The sequence below is a fragment of the Hypanus sabinus genome, chromosome 9 (assembly GCF_030144855.1).
Source record: "Hypanus sabinus isolate sHypSab1 chromosome 9, sHypSab1.hap1, whole genome shotgun sequence".
Classification (NCBI taxonomy): domain Eukaryota; kingdom Metazoa; phylum Chordata; class Chondrichthyes; order Myliobatiformes; family Dasyatidae; genus Hypanus; species Hypanus sabinus.
In genome coordinates this window covers 23,324,029-23,342,463 of record NC_082714.1, presented here as the reverse complement: position 1 = coordinate 23,342,463, position 18,435 = coordinate 23,324,029, and the positions used below count along the sequence as shown (strand labels likewise).

Below are 18,435 nucleotides of genomic sequence, written 5' to 3'. Positions count from 1 at the left end.
GTTTCTTATCTTTGTAATGACCCTGCAATCCTAAAACATAACTCATCCACTAGATTTTGATGTAAATTTGATGCATTTCAGAGTAGAGAGGAATACGCAGATTTGCAGGTGATTCAGAGCTGGAGCTGTCCAGAATTGTGCAGAAGAACGTGTTGTGGCATGAGGGCACAGATTAAAGGAATAGGTAGAAATATCTCACTGCAAGTCCTTTATTTTCAAGTCCTTTATACAAGATGTCAGCCTGGGGCAAGTTTTTCATAAGGTCAGAATAGATGGTGGTGTCCTTGAATACAAGTGAAGCTGAATTTTTTTTTCACCCTTGTATCTGTTTTTGATCTGTCTGCCTTATCTTGGGGATATTGAAATAAATACTCTGTATTATGGCTGCATGCCATCTTGTTACTTTCCTGAATATATTTGGCAGGAATTTACTTGGGACATGAGTTCGACTTTCTGCTGCATCCCTAAGCTCATAAATTCTTTGTTCCTGAATTTGCTGGAACTGTGAGCCAGTATTGTGTATAGGGCTAAAAGAGATGGCAGGACAAATGGGCACCTGCTTTAGAGAAACAAAAGGAAGGGGTCAGTTTGAGTAGGATCAGGGATAACAGTAGAGGGAAAGGTGGAGTGGTTGAAGATGGGAAGGAAAAAAAAGTAATGCTTTAAAATCTTTAAGCACAATTCAGTTTCTGAAAATAACATTATACAGTTTAAATTGTATCTTTTATTGTGGCAGAAATTTGGTAGGCAGCCATTGGTGAGTTTAATCTAATTAATGCATATATTCAGTGTATTCTTCAAAGATGTGTATCTGTATGTTGGTAAGTAAGGAGAGATTGTAAGTCAAGAGTCGATGGTGCATACAGTAGATGTATCAGTTGTGGTGATTTGCAACCTGTGTCTAAACCTTTTGCATCTGCTGACCAATTTGCAAGTTATTAATGGTGTGCGTGGTTTATATGTTTTTTTTCTCATTAAAAACAAGCCTGATGTATTGTAAATGTCAAGGATGGAGTAATGTTTTATGTTTACATTATTTCAAACTTCAGAGTCTGCTGCCTCTGTCAGTACGTCTTGGCTATGAAGATCATGCTCATGGAGAAAGGTTTTGTGACAGTTAAATGAATATTTAATGGTAATAGTATCCACACTCAACCTTTTATTGTTCGATTTAATGGTCACTGGCTTGATTTATTTGAAAGCAGATATTTCATAGTTGCCCTTCATAAAGGAAAAAAACACATTGCACTTAGCGGTTAGTATAGTCATTGGTATTAATGTATAACCAGAAGCTGCATTAAAACAAGACTTTTTTTTGCCAAGATGAATATTGTTGCAGACTTATCAGCTCAGGAAATAACTACAGTTAGTAATTTCTGTGGTTATGTATTTAGGTATGGTGAGATGCTGTATCATTATCCCACATGGGAAAGAGATACGATCCCACCCAAGATTGTTGGATTGATCTTAAAACCTTGTTTCCCATGAAATATGTAATTTTACTAGCTACTGCAACAAGTGTATTTTATGGCAATATTTTAATCACTTTCCCCAAAGTTGTGTATAAATTTGGGGGAATCAAAGCTGCAGGGTTCATTCCAATGAGAAGCTTCTAGTTATGTGGAGTAGAGGATACCTGCATTGGTGTTTAAGAGATGCTGTTTAAGTATCTGTTGTCTCCTGTGATGCTTACAAAGTAGCCTGCCCGTGTTCACTCTCTGCTGTATTGCATACTTGGCAAAGTGTTGATTTGTTTGTGTAGCCCAGCACGGATCGAGAAAAGAGTTCAGAGTTTGAAATCTGTGGGAGTGAATCTAACTCCATTTAACTTTCTTGTTTAATTTGTACATTAGAATGAATTAGTTTTTAAAAACCATGAAATCTTTCTATTTTTGGGATTGTCTGAACTTACGAAGCATTCATTAAGGAAGATATCTGTTGAAATAACATGGGTACATGTACCATGGAGGAATAATGTTAGTGGTAAAAGTCCTCTGTATTGTAGAAGGAAAAATTAATGCAGTGGCTCTTGGGTACAATCAACTGTTAGACCGTCTCAATAGCTAATTGAGTTTTCACAAGGTCTGAAGTATATTAGGATATAAACTCGCGTGCGTTAAGGGGTACTATCAGTATTATCTCTCTGATATTCTAACTGTTCTGAAAATTGTTCTACACTGCATCATGTGCAGTTGACTTATTGAAAATTAAAATTTTTTGATATTGGTTGTAATACATTGTGAAATCCTAGAATGTGATTCAGAATTTTGCAGGACTGTGTGCGACGGTCTCTGCTGATCTCTTAACGACAAATAAATATTCCTTGCGGGTAAAATGAAAGGTACGCACTTAAAAGTAATGATCTTGCTCTTTAGAGCTAGAAGGCTTAAAGGAAGTTATAACTGTTAATTTGAGAAATTTTGTTGCACAAACTTAAGTTAAAATTGCATTCACTCCAGTAGATTTTAACCTTAAATTCTTTCCTCAAAGCACTGGAAAAGGTACAGATGATTTCTGAGACAAAATAACATGCACTTGAAGACGGAGGCAACTTGAAGAGCTTCAGAAATTGTACTGACATGTGAAACAACCCAAGGTGCTTCTGTAATCAAATAAATCATCAACTTACAGAATAACCTTATTAGGCAAGTAACAAAATTGGTTTTAAACACCATCTTGAGAGCATCTGGGAGGTTTAGGGAGGAAGTTCAGAACCTAAGGGCAAGGCATCTGATGGCAAAAAGTCAGGTTTGCACAAAGGACAAGAAATCAAACACAAATCAATTATCTAAATTTTTTTTCAGAAAGGAAGAACAGCAGGAATCCTAACTAAGGAAGTGATTATAAGGTTTTGTTGGTTTTGCTGTGTGCAATAAAACTATAAATGCAGGAAAATATTATGTCAAGTCTTCAGTACTTAGTGGCTTATTCTTGTCATTTTAGAAGTCTGATTGACACTAGGCATATTGTGAATGATGAGCTAAAATTCAAATTGCCTGTAATTTAGCTACTACCAAACCTGGATTTTTTTCCTTAAGCTCACTGCTTTACATTTGGATTACATTATTGCTTATTTTACAATAAATACAGATAATGTCTCTAATGTGGATACTGTTAATCTCAGTGATCTACATATCAAGTTACAGATATTGTTGCAGTAGCATTTGATGGGTATTATTAACAATTTCAAATTACTTTCTGCCATTTCAGATTTTGAATAGAAATGGAAACAAGTATGATTCTGAAATGTGTATCACTTCTTTCCTACTAAAAATTTTAAAAATTATGGAAGATGTGTGTGTTGTGCATTTAATATTTGGGAAATATTGTAAATTTATTGATTAACCATTCTTTACATAATTAATACACATTGTAAAAAAAGTACATGAATGGCATAAGTCATTATGCCATCATGTCATAAGCATGTGCCTCACTAAAGTAAAATGAAACACATGTTCTCTAAGGCTTTTTCTTTCAATTAGTTTTATGTTTTGGAGTTACAAAACTTTGCAGTGGTGACAAGTTTTAAATGAACCTGAGACAACTACTTGTGTGTTAAAGCACAGAAAGATATTCAAATTGAAGAAAAAAAGTGCAGCATGTAAGTTCTTCAGAAAGGAGATGATGGTAGAGTTTAATAAAACAGGCAGGAAATGGATGAAATTAATGGGTTCACAAACAGTGAGTACTGGATGATAGACATACATAAAAAGTAGAAACGGTTGGCTACATTGGAAAGACAGACTTGTTTGATTGCACAAGAGATAACTGGATATTGTATACGGAGTGAATTGAGAAGATTAAAGCAAATGAAATAGCCAATGCAAAGTGAGTGCCAGTTTTGCTGAGTGTACTAGATGAAAGAGTGCACAGTTTTCTTAGAGATTTGATTACTCCAAACCACCGGAAATAAGCTTTGCTGATATTGTCAAAGTCATGCAGAGGCATTTAGAACTAAAACTATTGTTGATTGTATAATGTTTTAGGTTTCATAAACAAAATCAAAAGGAAGGGGAGTCCTTTTCAACTTATGTGGCTGAATTGAAAAAGTTGTCTGAGCGTCGTAAGTTTAATGATGCACTGAGAGATTGTTTTGTAGAATCTTATAAGAAAGCAGTTGAAATTGCTGTATCAATGGAAACAGCAGAAAGAGGCATAATTGATTTGCAGTCAGGAGTGAGGGTGTGTATAAACAAAATTACAATTGTGTTACAATTGTGGCAGGGGCTCACATACACCAGACCAATGCAGGTTTAAAGGTGAAACTTGCAGAAGTGCAACAAAGTAGGGCACGTACAAAGAGTACGTAGGGCAGACAAAAATAAATGAACTGCACAGGGAAGAAAAAAAAAGGCTAAAATTCAAATTGTAGTTTTAGAAAGAGCACTAATCTACATGCTGTTGATGATGAGTATGATAAAGACAAGATGACATAGGACTGTGTTTCAGTCATTCCAAAACATGAGTTTGAACAGCATTTCCAAGAAACTGAAGCCTGCTGATATCCAACTAAGAATTTGTACTGGAGAAAAGATAACTCTTGTGGGAATGACATTCTTAACAATAAAATGTAATAACCAACAAGCCCCATTGAGCTTGCATCTGGTAAGAAGAGAAGGGCCAGGATTGTGATTGGCTGAGACAACCACAACTTGATTGGAGATCCATCCATCATTTGCATGTCACATCTCCTGCATTAGAGTCAAATGAAAGTGAACAAGGAAAGGTATTGGATGGTATTGGAAAACTCAAAATAGATTATATGGAGGTTGAAGGGATTCTTTCCAAGGTTGACTGGAGCCCATGGGCAATGTTAGTAGTCCCAGTCGCCAGGAGGAATGGGTCTGTCATAATCTGTGGTGATTTTATGGCCACCATCAAACCAGGACTGAAACTAGATTAATATCCTCTGCCCAGATAAAGGGCTTTCTTTGCAAACTTTTCTGGTGGAAAATACATCAGCAAAGTGGACTTAGCTGAGGCCTACCTATAGATGCAGGTGGAAGAAGAGTCCAAGGTGTTTCTCACCGTAAACACTCATAAACGGAGTCTATCACTATAATAGGCTTATTTTTGAAGTAGCATCTGCACCTGCACTCTGGCAGAAATCTACAGACCAGGTTCTGAAAGACTGTCTAGGCACTCAGTGTTACCTGGATGACATCATTATTGCTGGTGAGGATGACAAGGAACATTTACAAAATCTCAAGATGTTGTTAAAAAGTTGAGGAGATTATGGGCTCAGAGCATGATGTACCTCTGTGGTATGTCTTTTGGTTATCTTAGAGTATTGCATTCAATTCTGGTCACCTCATTATAGGAAGGATGTGGAAGCTATGGAGAAGGTGCAGAGGAGATTTACCAGGATGTTGCCTGGTTTGGAGAACAAGTCATATGAAGCAAGGTTAGCAGAGCTGGGACTTTTCTCTTTGGAGCGTAGAAGAATGAGAGGGGACTTGATAGAGGTCTACAAGATTATGAGAGGCATAGATAGGGTGGATAGTCGGTATCTGTTTCCCAGGGCATCAATAGCAAACACCAGAGGGCATGTGCACAAAATTAAGGGAGGGAAGTTTAGGGGAGACATCAGGGGTAAGTTTTTTTACACAGAGGGTTGTGAGTGCCTGGGATGACTTGCCAGGGATGGTGGTGGAGGCTAACCCGTTAGGAGGATTTAAGAGCCTCTTGGACAGGCACATGGATGAAAGAAAAATAGAGGGTATGGGGTAGTGTGGGTTTAGTACTTTTTTTAAAGGATTGTATGAGTTGGCACAACATGGAGGGCTGAAGGGCCTATACTGTGCTGTAGTGTTCTATGGTACCAAGTATGAATTCTTTAAACCAAGCATCACTTACTTTGTTCACACCACAGGATTATAAAGGTGTGCTGAGAAAATTGAAGCAGCGGTGAATGCGCCAAGGCCAAAGGACGTATCACAGTTGAGGCCAAGCACTATAATGGGATCCTGCTAAATCTGGCTACTGTGCTCTGCCCCTTGAACTCACTTACTACAGATTGGGAAGAATTGACAATGGACAAAGCAATGTGGGGTGGCTTTCCGAATGGTAAAGGAAATGGCGATGTCTGACAATGAACTCACACGTTCTGTAGTTATTTATTGAGATGTAGCATGGAGTGGGCCCTCCCAGCCCTTTGAGCTGTGCTGCCCAGCAATCTGCCAGTTTAATCCTAGCCTACCCATGGACTATTTACCATGACCAATTAACCTACCTGGTACGTCTTTGGAATGTGGGAGGAAACCTCAGCAGCTGGAGGAAACACACATGGTCACAGGGGGAACATGCAAACTCCTTATAGGCAGCAACGGGAATTGAATCTGGATCTCCTATTATGTAAAGTGTTGTGCTAACCACTACACTACCATGCCACCTGAACTGAAGAGAATGCACACTATGATTCACATCGTTGGCGAAGCTTACCTGTGACGCTTCGCCTTATGGCATAGGCGCTGTCATGCCACATGTTATGAGTGATGGAAGTGAACGCCCCATAGCCTTTGCATCATGTTCCCTTACCGCTGCAGAGAAAAATTATGCACAGAGAGGCCATGAGTCTGATTTGAGGTGTAAAACACTTCCATCAATACTTATAAGGGAGAGAGTTTACTCTCATTACTGATCATCAACCACTGGTGTCCATTTTCAATCCACAGAGGGGTGTTCCATTAACAGCAGCAGCAGTAACGCAGAGATGGGCTCTGTTTCTTGGAGGACACAATTACAAGGTCAAATTCAAGAGCACAACTAAAATCATAGAAACGCTGGTGGATTGTCCTGTTTAATCTTGGAAAAGGAAATGCCTGAGAACTTTACTAAAGAGGACATTGCACAGTACCACCTAGCTACAAGTGGTTTGGCAGAAAGGTTTGTCCAATGCCTAAAGAAAGCAATGTCAGCAGAACACACAACATTGACACTGAATCAGAAGTTCATAAATTTCCTCTTTGCAGCACACTCCACCAACAACTCACCAGCTATGCTGTCCCTGGGTCATCCCTTGCACATATGCGTGGAGCTGCTCAAACCAAATGTCAGGAGAATGCAGGACAAATGACTGAGCCAAATTGATGGCTTCTCAAATAAGGAGGTTTGATGCTTCACACTTGGACAAGCAGCCCAGGTGAGGGACTACAGAGGTGATCAAAGGTGGGCACCTGGAAAGATTGAGGACAGAATCTGGAGATTGCACCTGATGTAATCTTGGGATGACACATCGATCATTTGAGGAGAGGAGTCAATTGTTAGAGGAGAAGGGTGTCTAGAGCTGTCAGAGCCACTTCCTGCAGTGTCAGAGTGACACCTGCAACCACCACAGAACCTGAGATTGTTTCACAGCCACAAGTCTCACCTGCCAAGCAGAGTAACCCCTCCGCCCCCCCCGCCACCCCCTCCACCCGGCCAGGAAAGACATTACCCCACAAAAGTAAGAAATCCTCCACAATGATTAAATTTTCAGGCCTGAATAGGGTAAATTAAACTTTACTATGCTGTGGCTGTGTATGTAGTAGTTGTATTGTGTGTGTGTCTGCGTGTAATACACACACATTGAGATGCATTCTATGTTGCGTTTAAGTTTATAGCTAAGCAGGGTGAAGTGTTGTGTATTTAATAGTTGAGTAATATTGCAAATATATTGTTTGATTAAGCATTCTTTGTTTACATAATTCATTTTGGGTTATATGTAAGAAGTACGTGAATGCATATGTCATTACACCACTATGTCATTACTGCATGTCTCGCTAAAGTAAAACAAAATGCACATGTTCTCCTGGGCTCCCATCTTTTCCTTTCAGTTAGTTTTATGTTCTGGAGTTACAAAACATAATGGTATGCACCTTCTGCAATATCGAAAAGAAAGATTCTGCTCATGCTGCTATAGTTCATGTAAGTGAGATATTTAACTTGGATAGCCTAGGCTTTTTGTTTTATGGATGCCAATACAGTTACTATGGGAGAATGTGCTATTCAGGTTTCTGATTTCTGATTTTCCCTGTTGGGAAACATTTTATTTGTCACCTTAAGCATTTGACATGTACCCAGGTCAGATACTTAATGGAATTTTATACTTGTGATGTATTGGATTAAACAATGCAACCCAAGGATAAAATTTCATTTAGCTCATCAAAAGCTTTAACATTTTGTACATATCTTCACTTATTTTCTGTTTTTTTTTGTTCTCTGTGTGTATATATAGAAATTTATCGAGTTTGAGGATGCTCTGGAGCAGGAGAAAAAAGAACTTCAGACACATGTGGAATCCCTGGAGCTGCAGAGTAGACAATTGGAGCTCAAGTCCAAGAACTATGCAGACCAGCGTAAGTTTGAATGTATTCTCTAAGTGAAGGCAACTCTTAACTTTTACCAATATACTGTATAACATGTTTATAGTTAATCATCCCAAGGCACTTCAGAGAAGCACTTGTTGAGCAAAGTTTGATAGCAAGCCATTTTAAAAAGATATTTGGGCAGATGATTGACAACTTAGTCAAAATATTAGTTTTTAAGAGTTAGGGAGTGAATCGCAGAGGCTGTGGCCTTGACCAATGAAAGGCACAAGTTGTTGAATGAGGAATGAGGAAAGCGCAAGATTTCTTAATTGGGGGAGTGTGGATATCATGGAGGGTTGTAAGGTTGGAGGGCAATGTTTATAGAAAAGAATGAGACTTTGAAGGGATATTCAAATGCTGAGGAGACTTTAAAATTAGCCAGATTAATATTGACTAGCACAGGTATAATGTGGGAATAGGACTCGTTGGTGGGTTAGAGTACCTTTATTGGTAAGAAAATAAATTGTTAGCCATTATTTACCAGATCTGACATGATCTCATCAGGTATCAGCAGGCTTTGTCGGATCTTGCCTAGCCTTAGTTATTGTTAGAAAGCCTGGTTCACAGCTATAAATTTCCTGAGACATATTTCAGCCACCTATCTGTGCTAATATTAAATTTGCCTGTTTACGCCTCTGAGACAACCTATTTGTCACTCACCTATCCAGCTAAGTCCTATCCAGATTAATTTACTTCTCACAAGTACGTGGAAACATAACGTGAAATCCACTGTTTGTGTGAGTAACCAACGCAGCTGAAGGATGTGCTGGGGGAAGCCTGTAAGTGTTGCCACACATTCCAGTGCAAAAATAGCAACCCCAAAATGTTCAGCAGATGTCTCACCCCTGTCATGTTGTCCTCAGTATTGATTATTTTAATTGCTTTTGGCACATTTGCATTGCTCAGTCCTCTGCAAAGTTGAAGTCGTGTTAACTTGCACCATGTTTGAGTTGCCATTTACACTGTGATCACTGATCTACATTTTGTTCTGTATTAAGCAAAAACAGCTTGATTTCAAAAATTTCATCCTTGCTTTAAAGGCATTCATGACCCTGTAGTTCTTTACCTTTTTTGCATTAATTCATTCATAGAATCTTGCAAGGCATCTGTCTCCAACTCTGATCAATGCATTTGCTGCTCCACTGGTTTCTTCTGCTTAGACATCAAGCTTTAGAATCCTGCCTCTAATTCTAATCTACTTCTCTATTTCTCTTTTCCCTTGGTAACACTTATCTCCTTTGGGCCATCCTTTTCTAAAATTATCCTTTGTGGTTCAGTGCCAAATTGCATTGCTCTTATGAAGTGAATTGGGTTGTTTGCTACGTTACATATGCTCGACAAATATGGTTTATTGTTTTCACTGTTACATTTGTTTGAACCACCAAGTAAATTTGTGTTTAAAATTTTTGCCCATTGTAATTTAGTTCCAATTATCGTGGGCCCATCTGCTGTCACTTATTATTAAAATTGTTCTTGGCTATGTGTGTAATTGTGACTCTATTAGTATTGTTGAAACTGCCACTGGCTTTGCCATTTTCTCATTAGGTCTGTCAATGTTGTTTGTCCTTCATATTAATGACACTCCAGTCTTCCTACTCATTTGCTAACGGTTGCATCCTATAAGCATCAGCTGCTTTTCACGAGTCTTCAATCGTAGCAGTGAGGTTCTCAATACGATGGATTGTAGTAGGTGCTTGGGTTGTGAAGATGAAGCAAGTTGTTTTAAAGGATGTTTCCTGACTTTTAAGCAGTACAAGCCTGTATCCGTCACGTTATGCAGATTTTCTGACAGGCTCATCACCACCGTCAGTTCATTCAGTAGGCTAGTACCCAAAGTGCTGTTCTTACCATCTTGGAATTGTTGGAAGGACACATCATTGAAGCTCACCTGGACCTGGGAAAATATGGACTGCCCTTGTTGTGAATTCTACTTGCTGTTTGCCTGTATAATGGGGCTTCTGAATCTTTTTTTTAAGCCATGGACCCCTACCATTAACCGAGGTGTCTGTGAGCCCCAGTTTGGGAACCCCTGCTGCGGAGGGAAGGGCATGGATGGATTTTGTCAGTGTCCGGCATTGTTTTGAAAGAAAAAGGAATTTGGGTGACCCATTGGTGTAGCAGATGCTGCTGCTGCCTTTTGGCTTTGATGACAGGTTCAATTCTGACCTCTGGTACTGTCAGTTTGTGCTGGACTTTTTGGTCAGTTGGGGTCCCCTCCCACCCCATTGCTCTAGTTTCTTTCCACACCCCAAAGATGACTGAATCAGAATCAGGTTTATTATCACCAGCATGTGATGTGAAATCTGTTAACTTAGCGGGCGATAGTCATTAAGGCAGCCCACATTATTCTTCTTAGTCACTGGTATAATTGTTGCTTTTTGAAGCAAGTGGGAACTCCTGCCCATAGCAGTGAGAGGTTGAAAATGTCCTTGAATACTCCCGCTAGTTGGTTGGCACAGGTTTTCAGACCCTTACCAGGTACTCCATCAGGACCTTCCGCCTTGCGAGGGTTCACTCTCTTTAAAGACAGTCTAACATTGGCCTCTGAGACAGAGATCACAGGGTCATCAGATGCAGTAAGGATCTTCACAGCTGTAGTTGTGTTCTCCCTTTCAAAGCAGCATGCATAGAAGGTGTTGAGTTCATCTGGTAGTGAAGCATCGCTGCCAATCATGCTATTGGGTTTCACTTTGTAGGAAGTAATATCTTGCAGACCCTGCCAGAGTTGCCGTGCATCCAATGTCGCCTCCAACCTCATTCAAAATTGTCTCTTTGCCTTTGAAATAGCCCTCTGCAAATCATACCTGGTTTTCTGGTACAGGCCTGGGTTGTCAGATTTGAATGCCACAGATCTAGCTTTCAGCAGACGATGTACCTCCTGGTTTATCCACTGCTTTTGGTTTGGGAATGTACAGTAAGAATGTACTGATAGTTTAATTGGCCACTGTAAATTTCGTTAGTGGTAGATTAATTGCAATAGAATCAGGAGAGTTTATGGATATGGGATTGTGATTGAGAGAAATTTCCAGTGAAATAAGAAGGAAATTGAACTGATGTTATGGCTCTGCTGGGAGCTGATGTGGACCTAATTGGCTGCCTTCTGCGTTAAACAAATAAATTCAGCTTCTGTTTATTGTTTTTCACTCATCATGAGTATAATTCTTAAATTTCTGTATACAGTTCTAGATTTAGTTTGACTTAGTTAGATTTATTGATGCACGTCTTATTCAGCTATGTGCTACTGTTACAGTTACCAGACTGGAAGAGAGGGAGGCAGAGATGAAGAAGGAATATAATGCTTTACATCTGAGACACACAGAGGTAAGAGACCTTAATAGCTCATTTATCCCTCCTATCGAGAGGTAGAATTTGTAACAAGTTAAATTATCAATCTGTCAGATTGCAGGTGGTTTTAAGGATGTGATAATGACTGAAGGTTGTCTTTGCCATTTTTGTGTAGAATGAGATGAACAGTGACACCTACTATTTGAAGCACTTGGGAATGGAGTTTCATTTTCAGTGTTGTGAAGATCACCGGATGTTTGTAGAGCCTATCCAATGTGTTTTTCGTTCCATTCTTTACCACAAAAAAGCTGTGTTCAATAATAGGTGGCCAGTCTGTTCTACAAGATTATGTTTGGAGTAAAAATGAAAAAAATTATCCTGTTGATGCACAAAATATTGTGTCTAATTATGCTTGTCAAGGTTATCTTCAGACTTGAAAAGGATATTCAGTATTGCATTTGATTACATGTGAAATAGAAATTCAAATAGTTTTTATTTTAGATTGTAATGATCTTGCTTTATACTCTGATATGGGCATAGGACAGCCGTGACAGCTTCTTCCACCAGACCATCAGACTGATAAACTCCCACTGATTTGAGTGTATGCTATATTACATTGACAGTTCTATTTATTATAAATTATTATACATTGCACATTTAGATGGAGATGTAAATGTAAAGGTTTTTAGTCATGTATGTGAAGGATGTAAGAAATAAAGTCAATTTAATTCAATTCAGAAGTAAATTTGCCCCAGGATACCTTGAAAACATTGCTAGTATTCCTGCTATTTTGCTGGAGTAAATTTATTTTCATTATGTGTTCGAAATTCGATCAGCATTGAGTCAATTTAGAACAGCGGGAAGAGCGAGAGTGATAGTGAGTACCCTTCATTTCTTTGTGAGGTGCTGAAACAGGGTTACACTTTGTGCTTTCTGTAGAGTGTTGAGACCATAACCTTAGATTTTTGTAGTCATTGTATGTACCTTTATTTCCATCTTACTTATTGGGTGTTCCTTTATGTAGGCTTGAATGTTTTCTGGTCCAGGTTTGAGAGCCCAAGTTACTTATTCAGATTGATCTATTGTAAGTCATCGGCTGGTAGGGTCAGTCTGCTCTTGTAACTATCTGTCAATTTTTCCCAGTTTACTTTCTGCTGAGTTTATCAAAACCTTGATCCAGAAAGATTGAGTCAGTGCTCTTCTAAATTTAGAAGCACGAGAGGCAGTTTAGATTCCAGGAGAACTTGCTAGAGTAGGTGCACTCAACTCTGCCGACCTTCATGATGTTCTGAAATATTCTTTTTGGTGGTTGCTCAAGGACCAAGGGGCCTAACCTCAGGATAAGATTGCAATGAAAAGGTTTTTTTTCCCCTCTCGGAGTTGTGGATCTGTGGAATACTCTACTCTGTGGGGGGATGAGAGTCATTAAACTCTTACAAAATTGAGGTAGGTTTTGTGCAATAGCAGATCGAAAGCTTTTGGGGTTCATTAGTGAAAGATCAGGTTAGCCATGGTTTTTCTGAATAATAGAACTGGCTCATGGGCTGAATAGCTCCTGTTCTTCCTCATGTTTTATATGTTGTCTCCTTTCATCTTGCTTGTTCTGCTCAATTTGATAAAATGATTGATACCTTGCTGCTGATTTCATTTCCCCAACCTTTGACTCAGCAACGAGGAGGAGGCATGATTGAGAAAAAAGCTGCAGATGCTGAAAATCTGAAATAAAAATGGAAATATCTGTAAATACTCAGCAAATCATCTGTGGTGAAATAAGTGCTTGTTTCAAAGAGAAGACATTTCATTGAATTGAGAAAAGTTAGAAATCAAACATGTTTTACATTGCAGAGAAGAGCAAAGGGTGGAGAGAACAAGAGTGATTCTCCCTGTGACTGTGTGGATTTCTTCTGTGTGTACCAATTCCTCAGAAACATGTTGCCAATTTTCTCCAGTGAAGCTGGATGACAGGGAAATTGAGAAGAGTTGATGGTCATGTGATGGAGAATAGGTTATAGAGAAATAAGTGGTGGGATAAGATTGAGGGGATTATTCTGATAGTTGGCAGACTCACTTGGCCAAATGGCCTGTTTCTCTGTCATAAGAAATCTTGAGAAAATAATATGAGAACTTGTGTTTGGTTTTCAGCTTTCCTTAGTGCTGATTATGGGCCACCTCACTGAAATGTCAACTCTCTTTCTATAGATTTTGCCTGACCTGCTGAATGTTTACAGGATTTAAAAAAAATAACATAGTTGAGCAACTTTTCAAATGACCTTCTACAGCCAATTGATTTTGAATATCAAAGCATATATAAAATTGTAGCACTGAATTGCTGGATACCAGCTCTATCACATGACAACCCTCCATTTTGTTGTTATATTTGGCTCTGTCAGGTTCATTCAGCCTTTTAATTTTTCATGATAGTACATTTATGTTGTAAGCTCTATTCCCTACCCTCCCATGATAATATGGCCAGTGTTGTCAACTGATTATAAAATGGATATGAATGCTATTTGTTTTCCTATGTTTGTATTACAGCATGTCATTCCCATAACTTTTCCAAACTATTCAATCCAACTTTGTTTTATTATCTTGTACAATAATGTAAGGTGTGAAATCTGCACTGCAAGATCTTGGATATAAAAATGAATAAAACTTGATGCTGCACCATTTTATGTAATGGATCAAGAGTTCCCAATCTTTTTATACCATGGAGCCTTACCATTAACTGAGGGGTCTGTGGACCTCAGGTTGGGAACACTTGTTATAGATGGGAGAATGGATAGAAAAATGTAAAATTTGCTGTCCTCTAGTATTTTTAAAAGGTAATGTGCAATATGTGCTAACAATAAGACCAAAAGCTTTCGTTACTTCCGGGAACTCACCCAGTTTCCTGAGGTTTATTCATCATGCCAAGACCCTGACAAGATATACCACTATATGCTATGGAGATGGAGTGTTCAAATGATTCATTGGGATATCAGAATTAATCTTCCTCTGTTCTACATGACTATTCTTCCACTTTGCAGATGATACAAACTTACGTGGAACACATAGAACGGTCCAAGCTGCACCAAGTTGGGGGAAATGCCCAGTCAGACGGAACGATGACTGGCAGGAACAAGTAAGCATTGTCTTAAGCCAGCTGTTTTGTTGTGATAGGTTGCAGGTGGTGGTTTGTCTGCACAGAGTGGCTTAAAAATGATATAATTTATATTTTAACTGCACTGGCAGCTTTGTGAAGATACCCATGTCCAGCTGATTAACTGTTCAGTCAGTAAAATGTAACTGGAAATGTGTAGTTTGTAATGTGATGTTATCATGTCATATTTTTTTCAATGCTTTTAGTTCAGTGAGCAAGGGAACTTGTGCACAGTACCATCATTTGCAGAGTGCAGTAGCCTTGTTTCGTTGTAGAAAGAATGTTGCATCAGTATTCTGCCAAGGTCAAGTAATTGCATCACCTTCAGTGTCATTGCTCTATTAGGATTGTATAGGAAAATATGCAATTATACTTCCAGGATCAAAGTGGAACTTTAGATGGACTATTTTAGCACTAGTGTGATGGATTTCCAATTTGGCACTTGGGCATTAAGGTGACATTGGAAGTAGACTGACTGTGCTGGTTTCATTTCAACACTTGGCAGCCAAACTCAATAAATTTCCCTGAAATGTAGGAGAATCCTTGACTGGGCAACAGTCTAGGCAATAGATTCAAACTTGTGATTAAGTGGGATCAAAGCAGAGAGACCTGGGTAGTCTGAATGCTAGAAGATTATTTGGAACTAGAGATTGTAAACATGAAGTTGTTAAGCCTGAATCAAAGCAGAGGCTAATTACTAGGTATACAGTATTTGGTGATTGATTTTAAAAAGAGCTGAGATACTGCCACAGAGGAACAGGAGTAATGCCAGTATCAGCATGCTGGGTTTGTGGTTATAGCCTGTTGTAAGGTATTAATGAACAGAGGCAGGGTGTCATTATGCAGCGAGGAAATTAATGAGATGGGGCTCCATCCATTCCATTTAAATGGTTTTGAGCTAGTGCATAGATACACACTTTTCTTGAACAGTATTACACAAATATTCCTGTTCATTGACTAAGTCAATATATTAGGAGTAGTTGATTCCATATAAATAAGCAAGTGAGTTAATAATATTAGAATGCAGTTGCAGATAAATGGTGTTGGTCCTACGAGGTTCTATTATTCAATGTGAATAGAACAATACAACACAGAAATAGGTCCTGTGATGCACCACATGTAATTAATCCCATCTGCCTGCACATTGTCTTTATTCCTCTTTTACATGGAGATGCAAGCGAATAAGATGCTGGAGTCTGCTGTTGCTGTCTCTATTCCTTACCTGTTCGTGTGTTGGTCTAAATGCATCCAATACACTGCTGCCATATCTGCTCCTACCACTTTTTCTGGTAGCCCCTTCCCAACATCTACCATTCTCGTTTTTTCAAACAACAAACTTCCCTTGCAAATCTCCTTTATGCTTTCTGAATCTTCTCTTAAAACTTTCCTCCATTATTTGATATTTCCATCTTGAGAGAGATGCATGTAGATTCTGTCTAACCGATCTATGCCTCTCGTAAGTTTTTACATTTTTGTCCAATTATTCTTCAGCCTGTGATCCAGAAAGCATTCCAAGTATGTTCAATCTCTTATTATACACTCTGAAACCAAGCAGTATTCTGGTGACCCTCTTCTGCACCCTCTCCAAGGCCTTCACATCCTTCCTGCAATGGTGATCAATTGGCTGGAGTGTTCACTGAGATCTTTAACCTCTTGCTTCAGCAGTCTGAAGTCACCACCTGCTTTAAGCAGGCTTTGTTATACCAGTGCCTATGAAGAAAGTGGTAACCTGCCTCAATGACTACCATCCAGCAGCACTTTCATCCACTGTAATGAAGTGTTTTGAGAGGTTGGTGATGAAACATTTCAACTCCTGCCTAAGAAGAAACTTGGATCTGCTCTAATTTGTCTACTGGCACAAGTCCATGGCAGATGCCATCTCACTGGCTCTTCACTCAACCCTGGAATACTGTATCTGGACAGCAAAGATGCATACATCAGGATGCTCTTTATTGCTTCAAGACCTAGGCCTCAATATCTTCTTGTGCAATTGAATCCTTGACTTTGTCACTTGCAGACTCCAGTCAGATCGGATTGGCAATGACATCTCCACAATCTCCATCAGCATGGGTGCACCACGAGACTGTGTGTTTATCTCCATGCTCTACCCTCTTTGCACTTCACACTTCACCCACTTCACACTTGTGACTGTGTGCCTTAGCTTCAGTGCCATATTCAAGTTCGCTGATGACATGACTGTCGTTGGCCAAATCAAAGGTGGTGACAAAGGAGCAAAAGGGAGAAGATTGAACATCTGGTTGACCGGTGCCACAACAATGATCTCTCATTCAATATCGGCGAGATCAAGGAGCTGATTATTATCCTTAGGAGGAGAAAACCAGAGGTCCATGAGCCAGTCCTCTTTGGAGGGTCAGAGGTGGAGAGGGTCCACAATTTAAATTTCTTTGGTGTTATCATTTCAGAGGACCTGTCCTGGGCCCAGCGCGTGAGTGCAATTATGAAGAAAGAATGGCAGTGCCTCTATTTCCTTAGGAGTTTGCAAAGATTCGCCATGACAGCCAAAAGTTTGATAAACTTTTATAGATGTGTGGTAGAGAGTGTATTGATTGACTGCATCACAGCCTAGAATGGAAACATCAATGCCCTTGAATGGAAAATCCTACAAAAAGTAGTGGATACAGCCCAGTCCATTATAGGTAAGGTCCTCCCTATCGTTGAGCACATGGAGCGTCATCACAAGAAAACAGCACCCATCGTCGGGGACCCCTGCCACCCAGGCCATGCTCTTTTCCTACTGCTGCCATTAGGAAGAAGATACAGGAGCCTCAGGAATCACACCACCAGATTCAGGAACAATTATTACCTCTCACTCATCGGGCACTTCAACCACAGGTGATAACTTGACTCAACTTTACTTGTCCCATTACTAAACAGGTCTCACTTTCTAGGCCTCTTCATCTCATGTTCTTGATATTTATTGCTTATTTATTTATTTATTTATTTACTGTTATTTTTCTTTTTGTATTTGTACAGTTTGTTGTCTTTTGCACACTGATTGAATGCCCAGTTGGTGAGGTCTTTCAATGATTCTATTATGGTTATTATTCCATTATGAATTTATTGAGTATGCCCACAAGAAAATAAATCAGTGTTGTATATGGTGCCATATATGTACTTCGATAACAAATTTACTTTGAACTTAATGCAATAGCTAGAGCTGCATGTGATCTTCCAAATGTGGCTGAATCAAAATTTTATACAGCTGCAATGTTACTTGCCAACATTTAGACTCAATGTTTCGACTGGTGAAGGCAAGTATGCTGTATACAGCCTTTCCTAGCCTAACCACGTATGTTGTCATTTTCAGGGTGCAATGCACTTTTGCCCCAAAATCCCGGTACATCAGCGCTCCCAGGAGTCATGCTGTTATCTGTATGCTTTCCTCTTGCATTTGACATCCCAAAATACCACACCTTGCACTTTTCTGGATTAAAATGATGTATGTCTTGCTGTATTATTTGACCTCTTCCCTCAATATCCACGACTTCACCAATTTTGGGTGCCTAGATTGTGGATTGATCGGCTTTCTGTTTCCACCCTCTTCCTCTTTGAGTCCAAAAGTCTGTCGTAGCCTGGGGTAAACAGACTGAACATCCAGAGTTTAAGATTTTGAAGGTTCAGAACTTTTTGAGTGAGGAAATT

At 39.2% G+C, this 18,435-nt stretch overlaps 1 protein-coding gene across 8 annotated transcripts in view; it reads left to right on the top strand.

Moving 5' to 3' along the window:
- Nucleotides 1–18,435, top strand: part of mapk8ip3 (mitogen-activated protein kinase 8 interacting protein 3) — a 195,373-nt gene that overhangs the window by 29,302 nt on the left and 147,636 nt on the right. For all 8 annotated transcript variants that reach the window (XM_059979250.1, XM_059979252.1, XM_059979254.1 and 5 more), the window contains exons 2-4: nucleotides 8,216–8,336; nucleotides 11,599–11,669; nucleotides 14,660–14,754. In XM_059979250.1, the coding sequence (XP_059835233.1) occupies nucleotides 8,216–8,336; nucleotides 11,599–11,669; nucleotides 14,660–14,754 (287 nt within the window). The remainder of the gene's footprint in view (nucleotides 1–8,215; nucleotides 8,337–11,598; nucleotides 11,670–14,659; nucleotides 14,755–18,435) is intronic.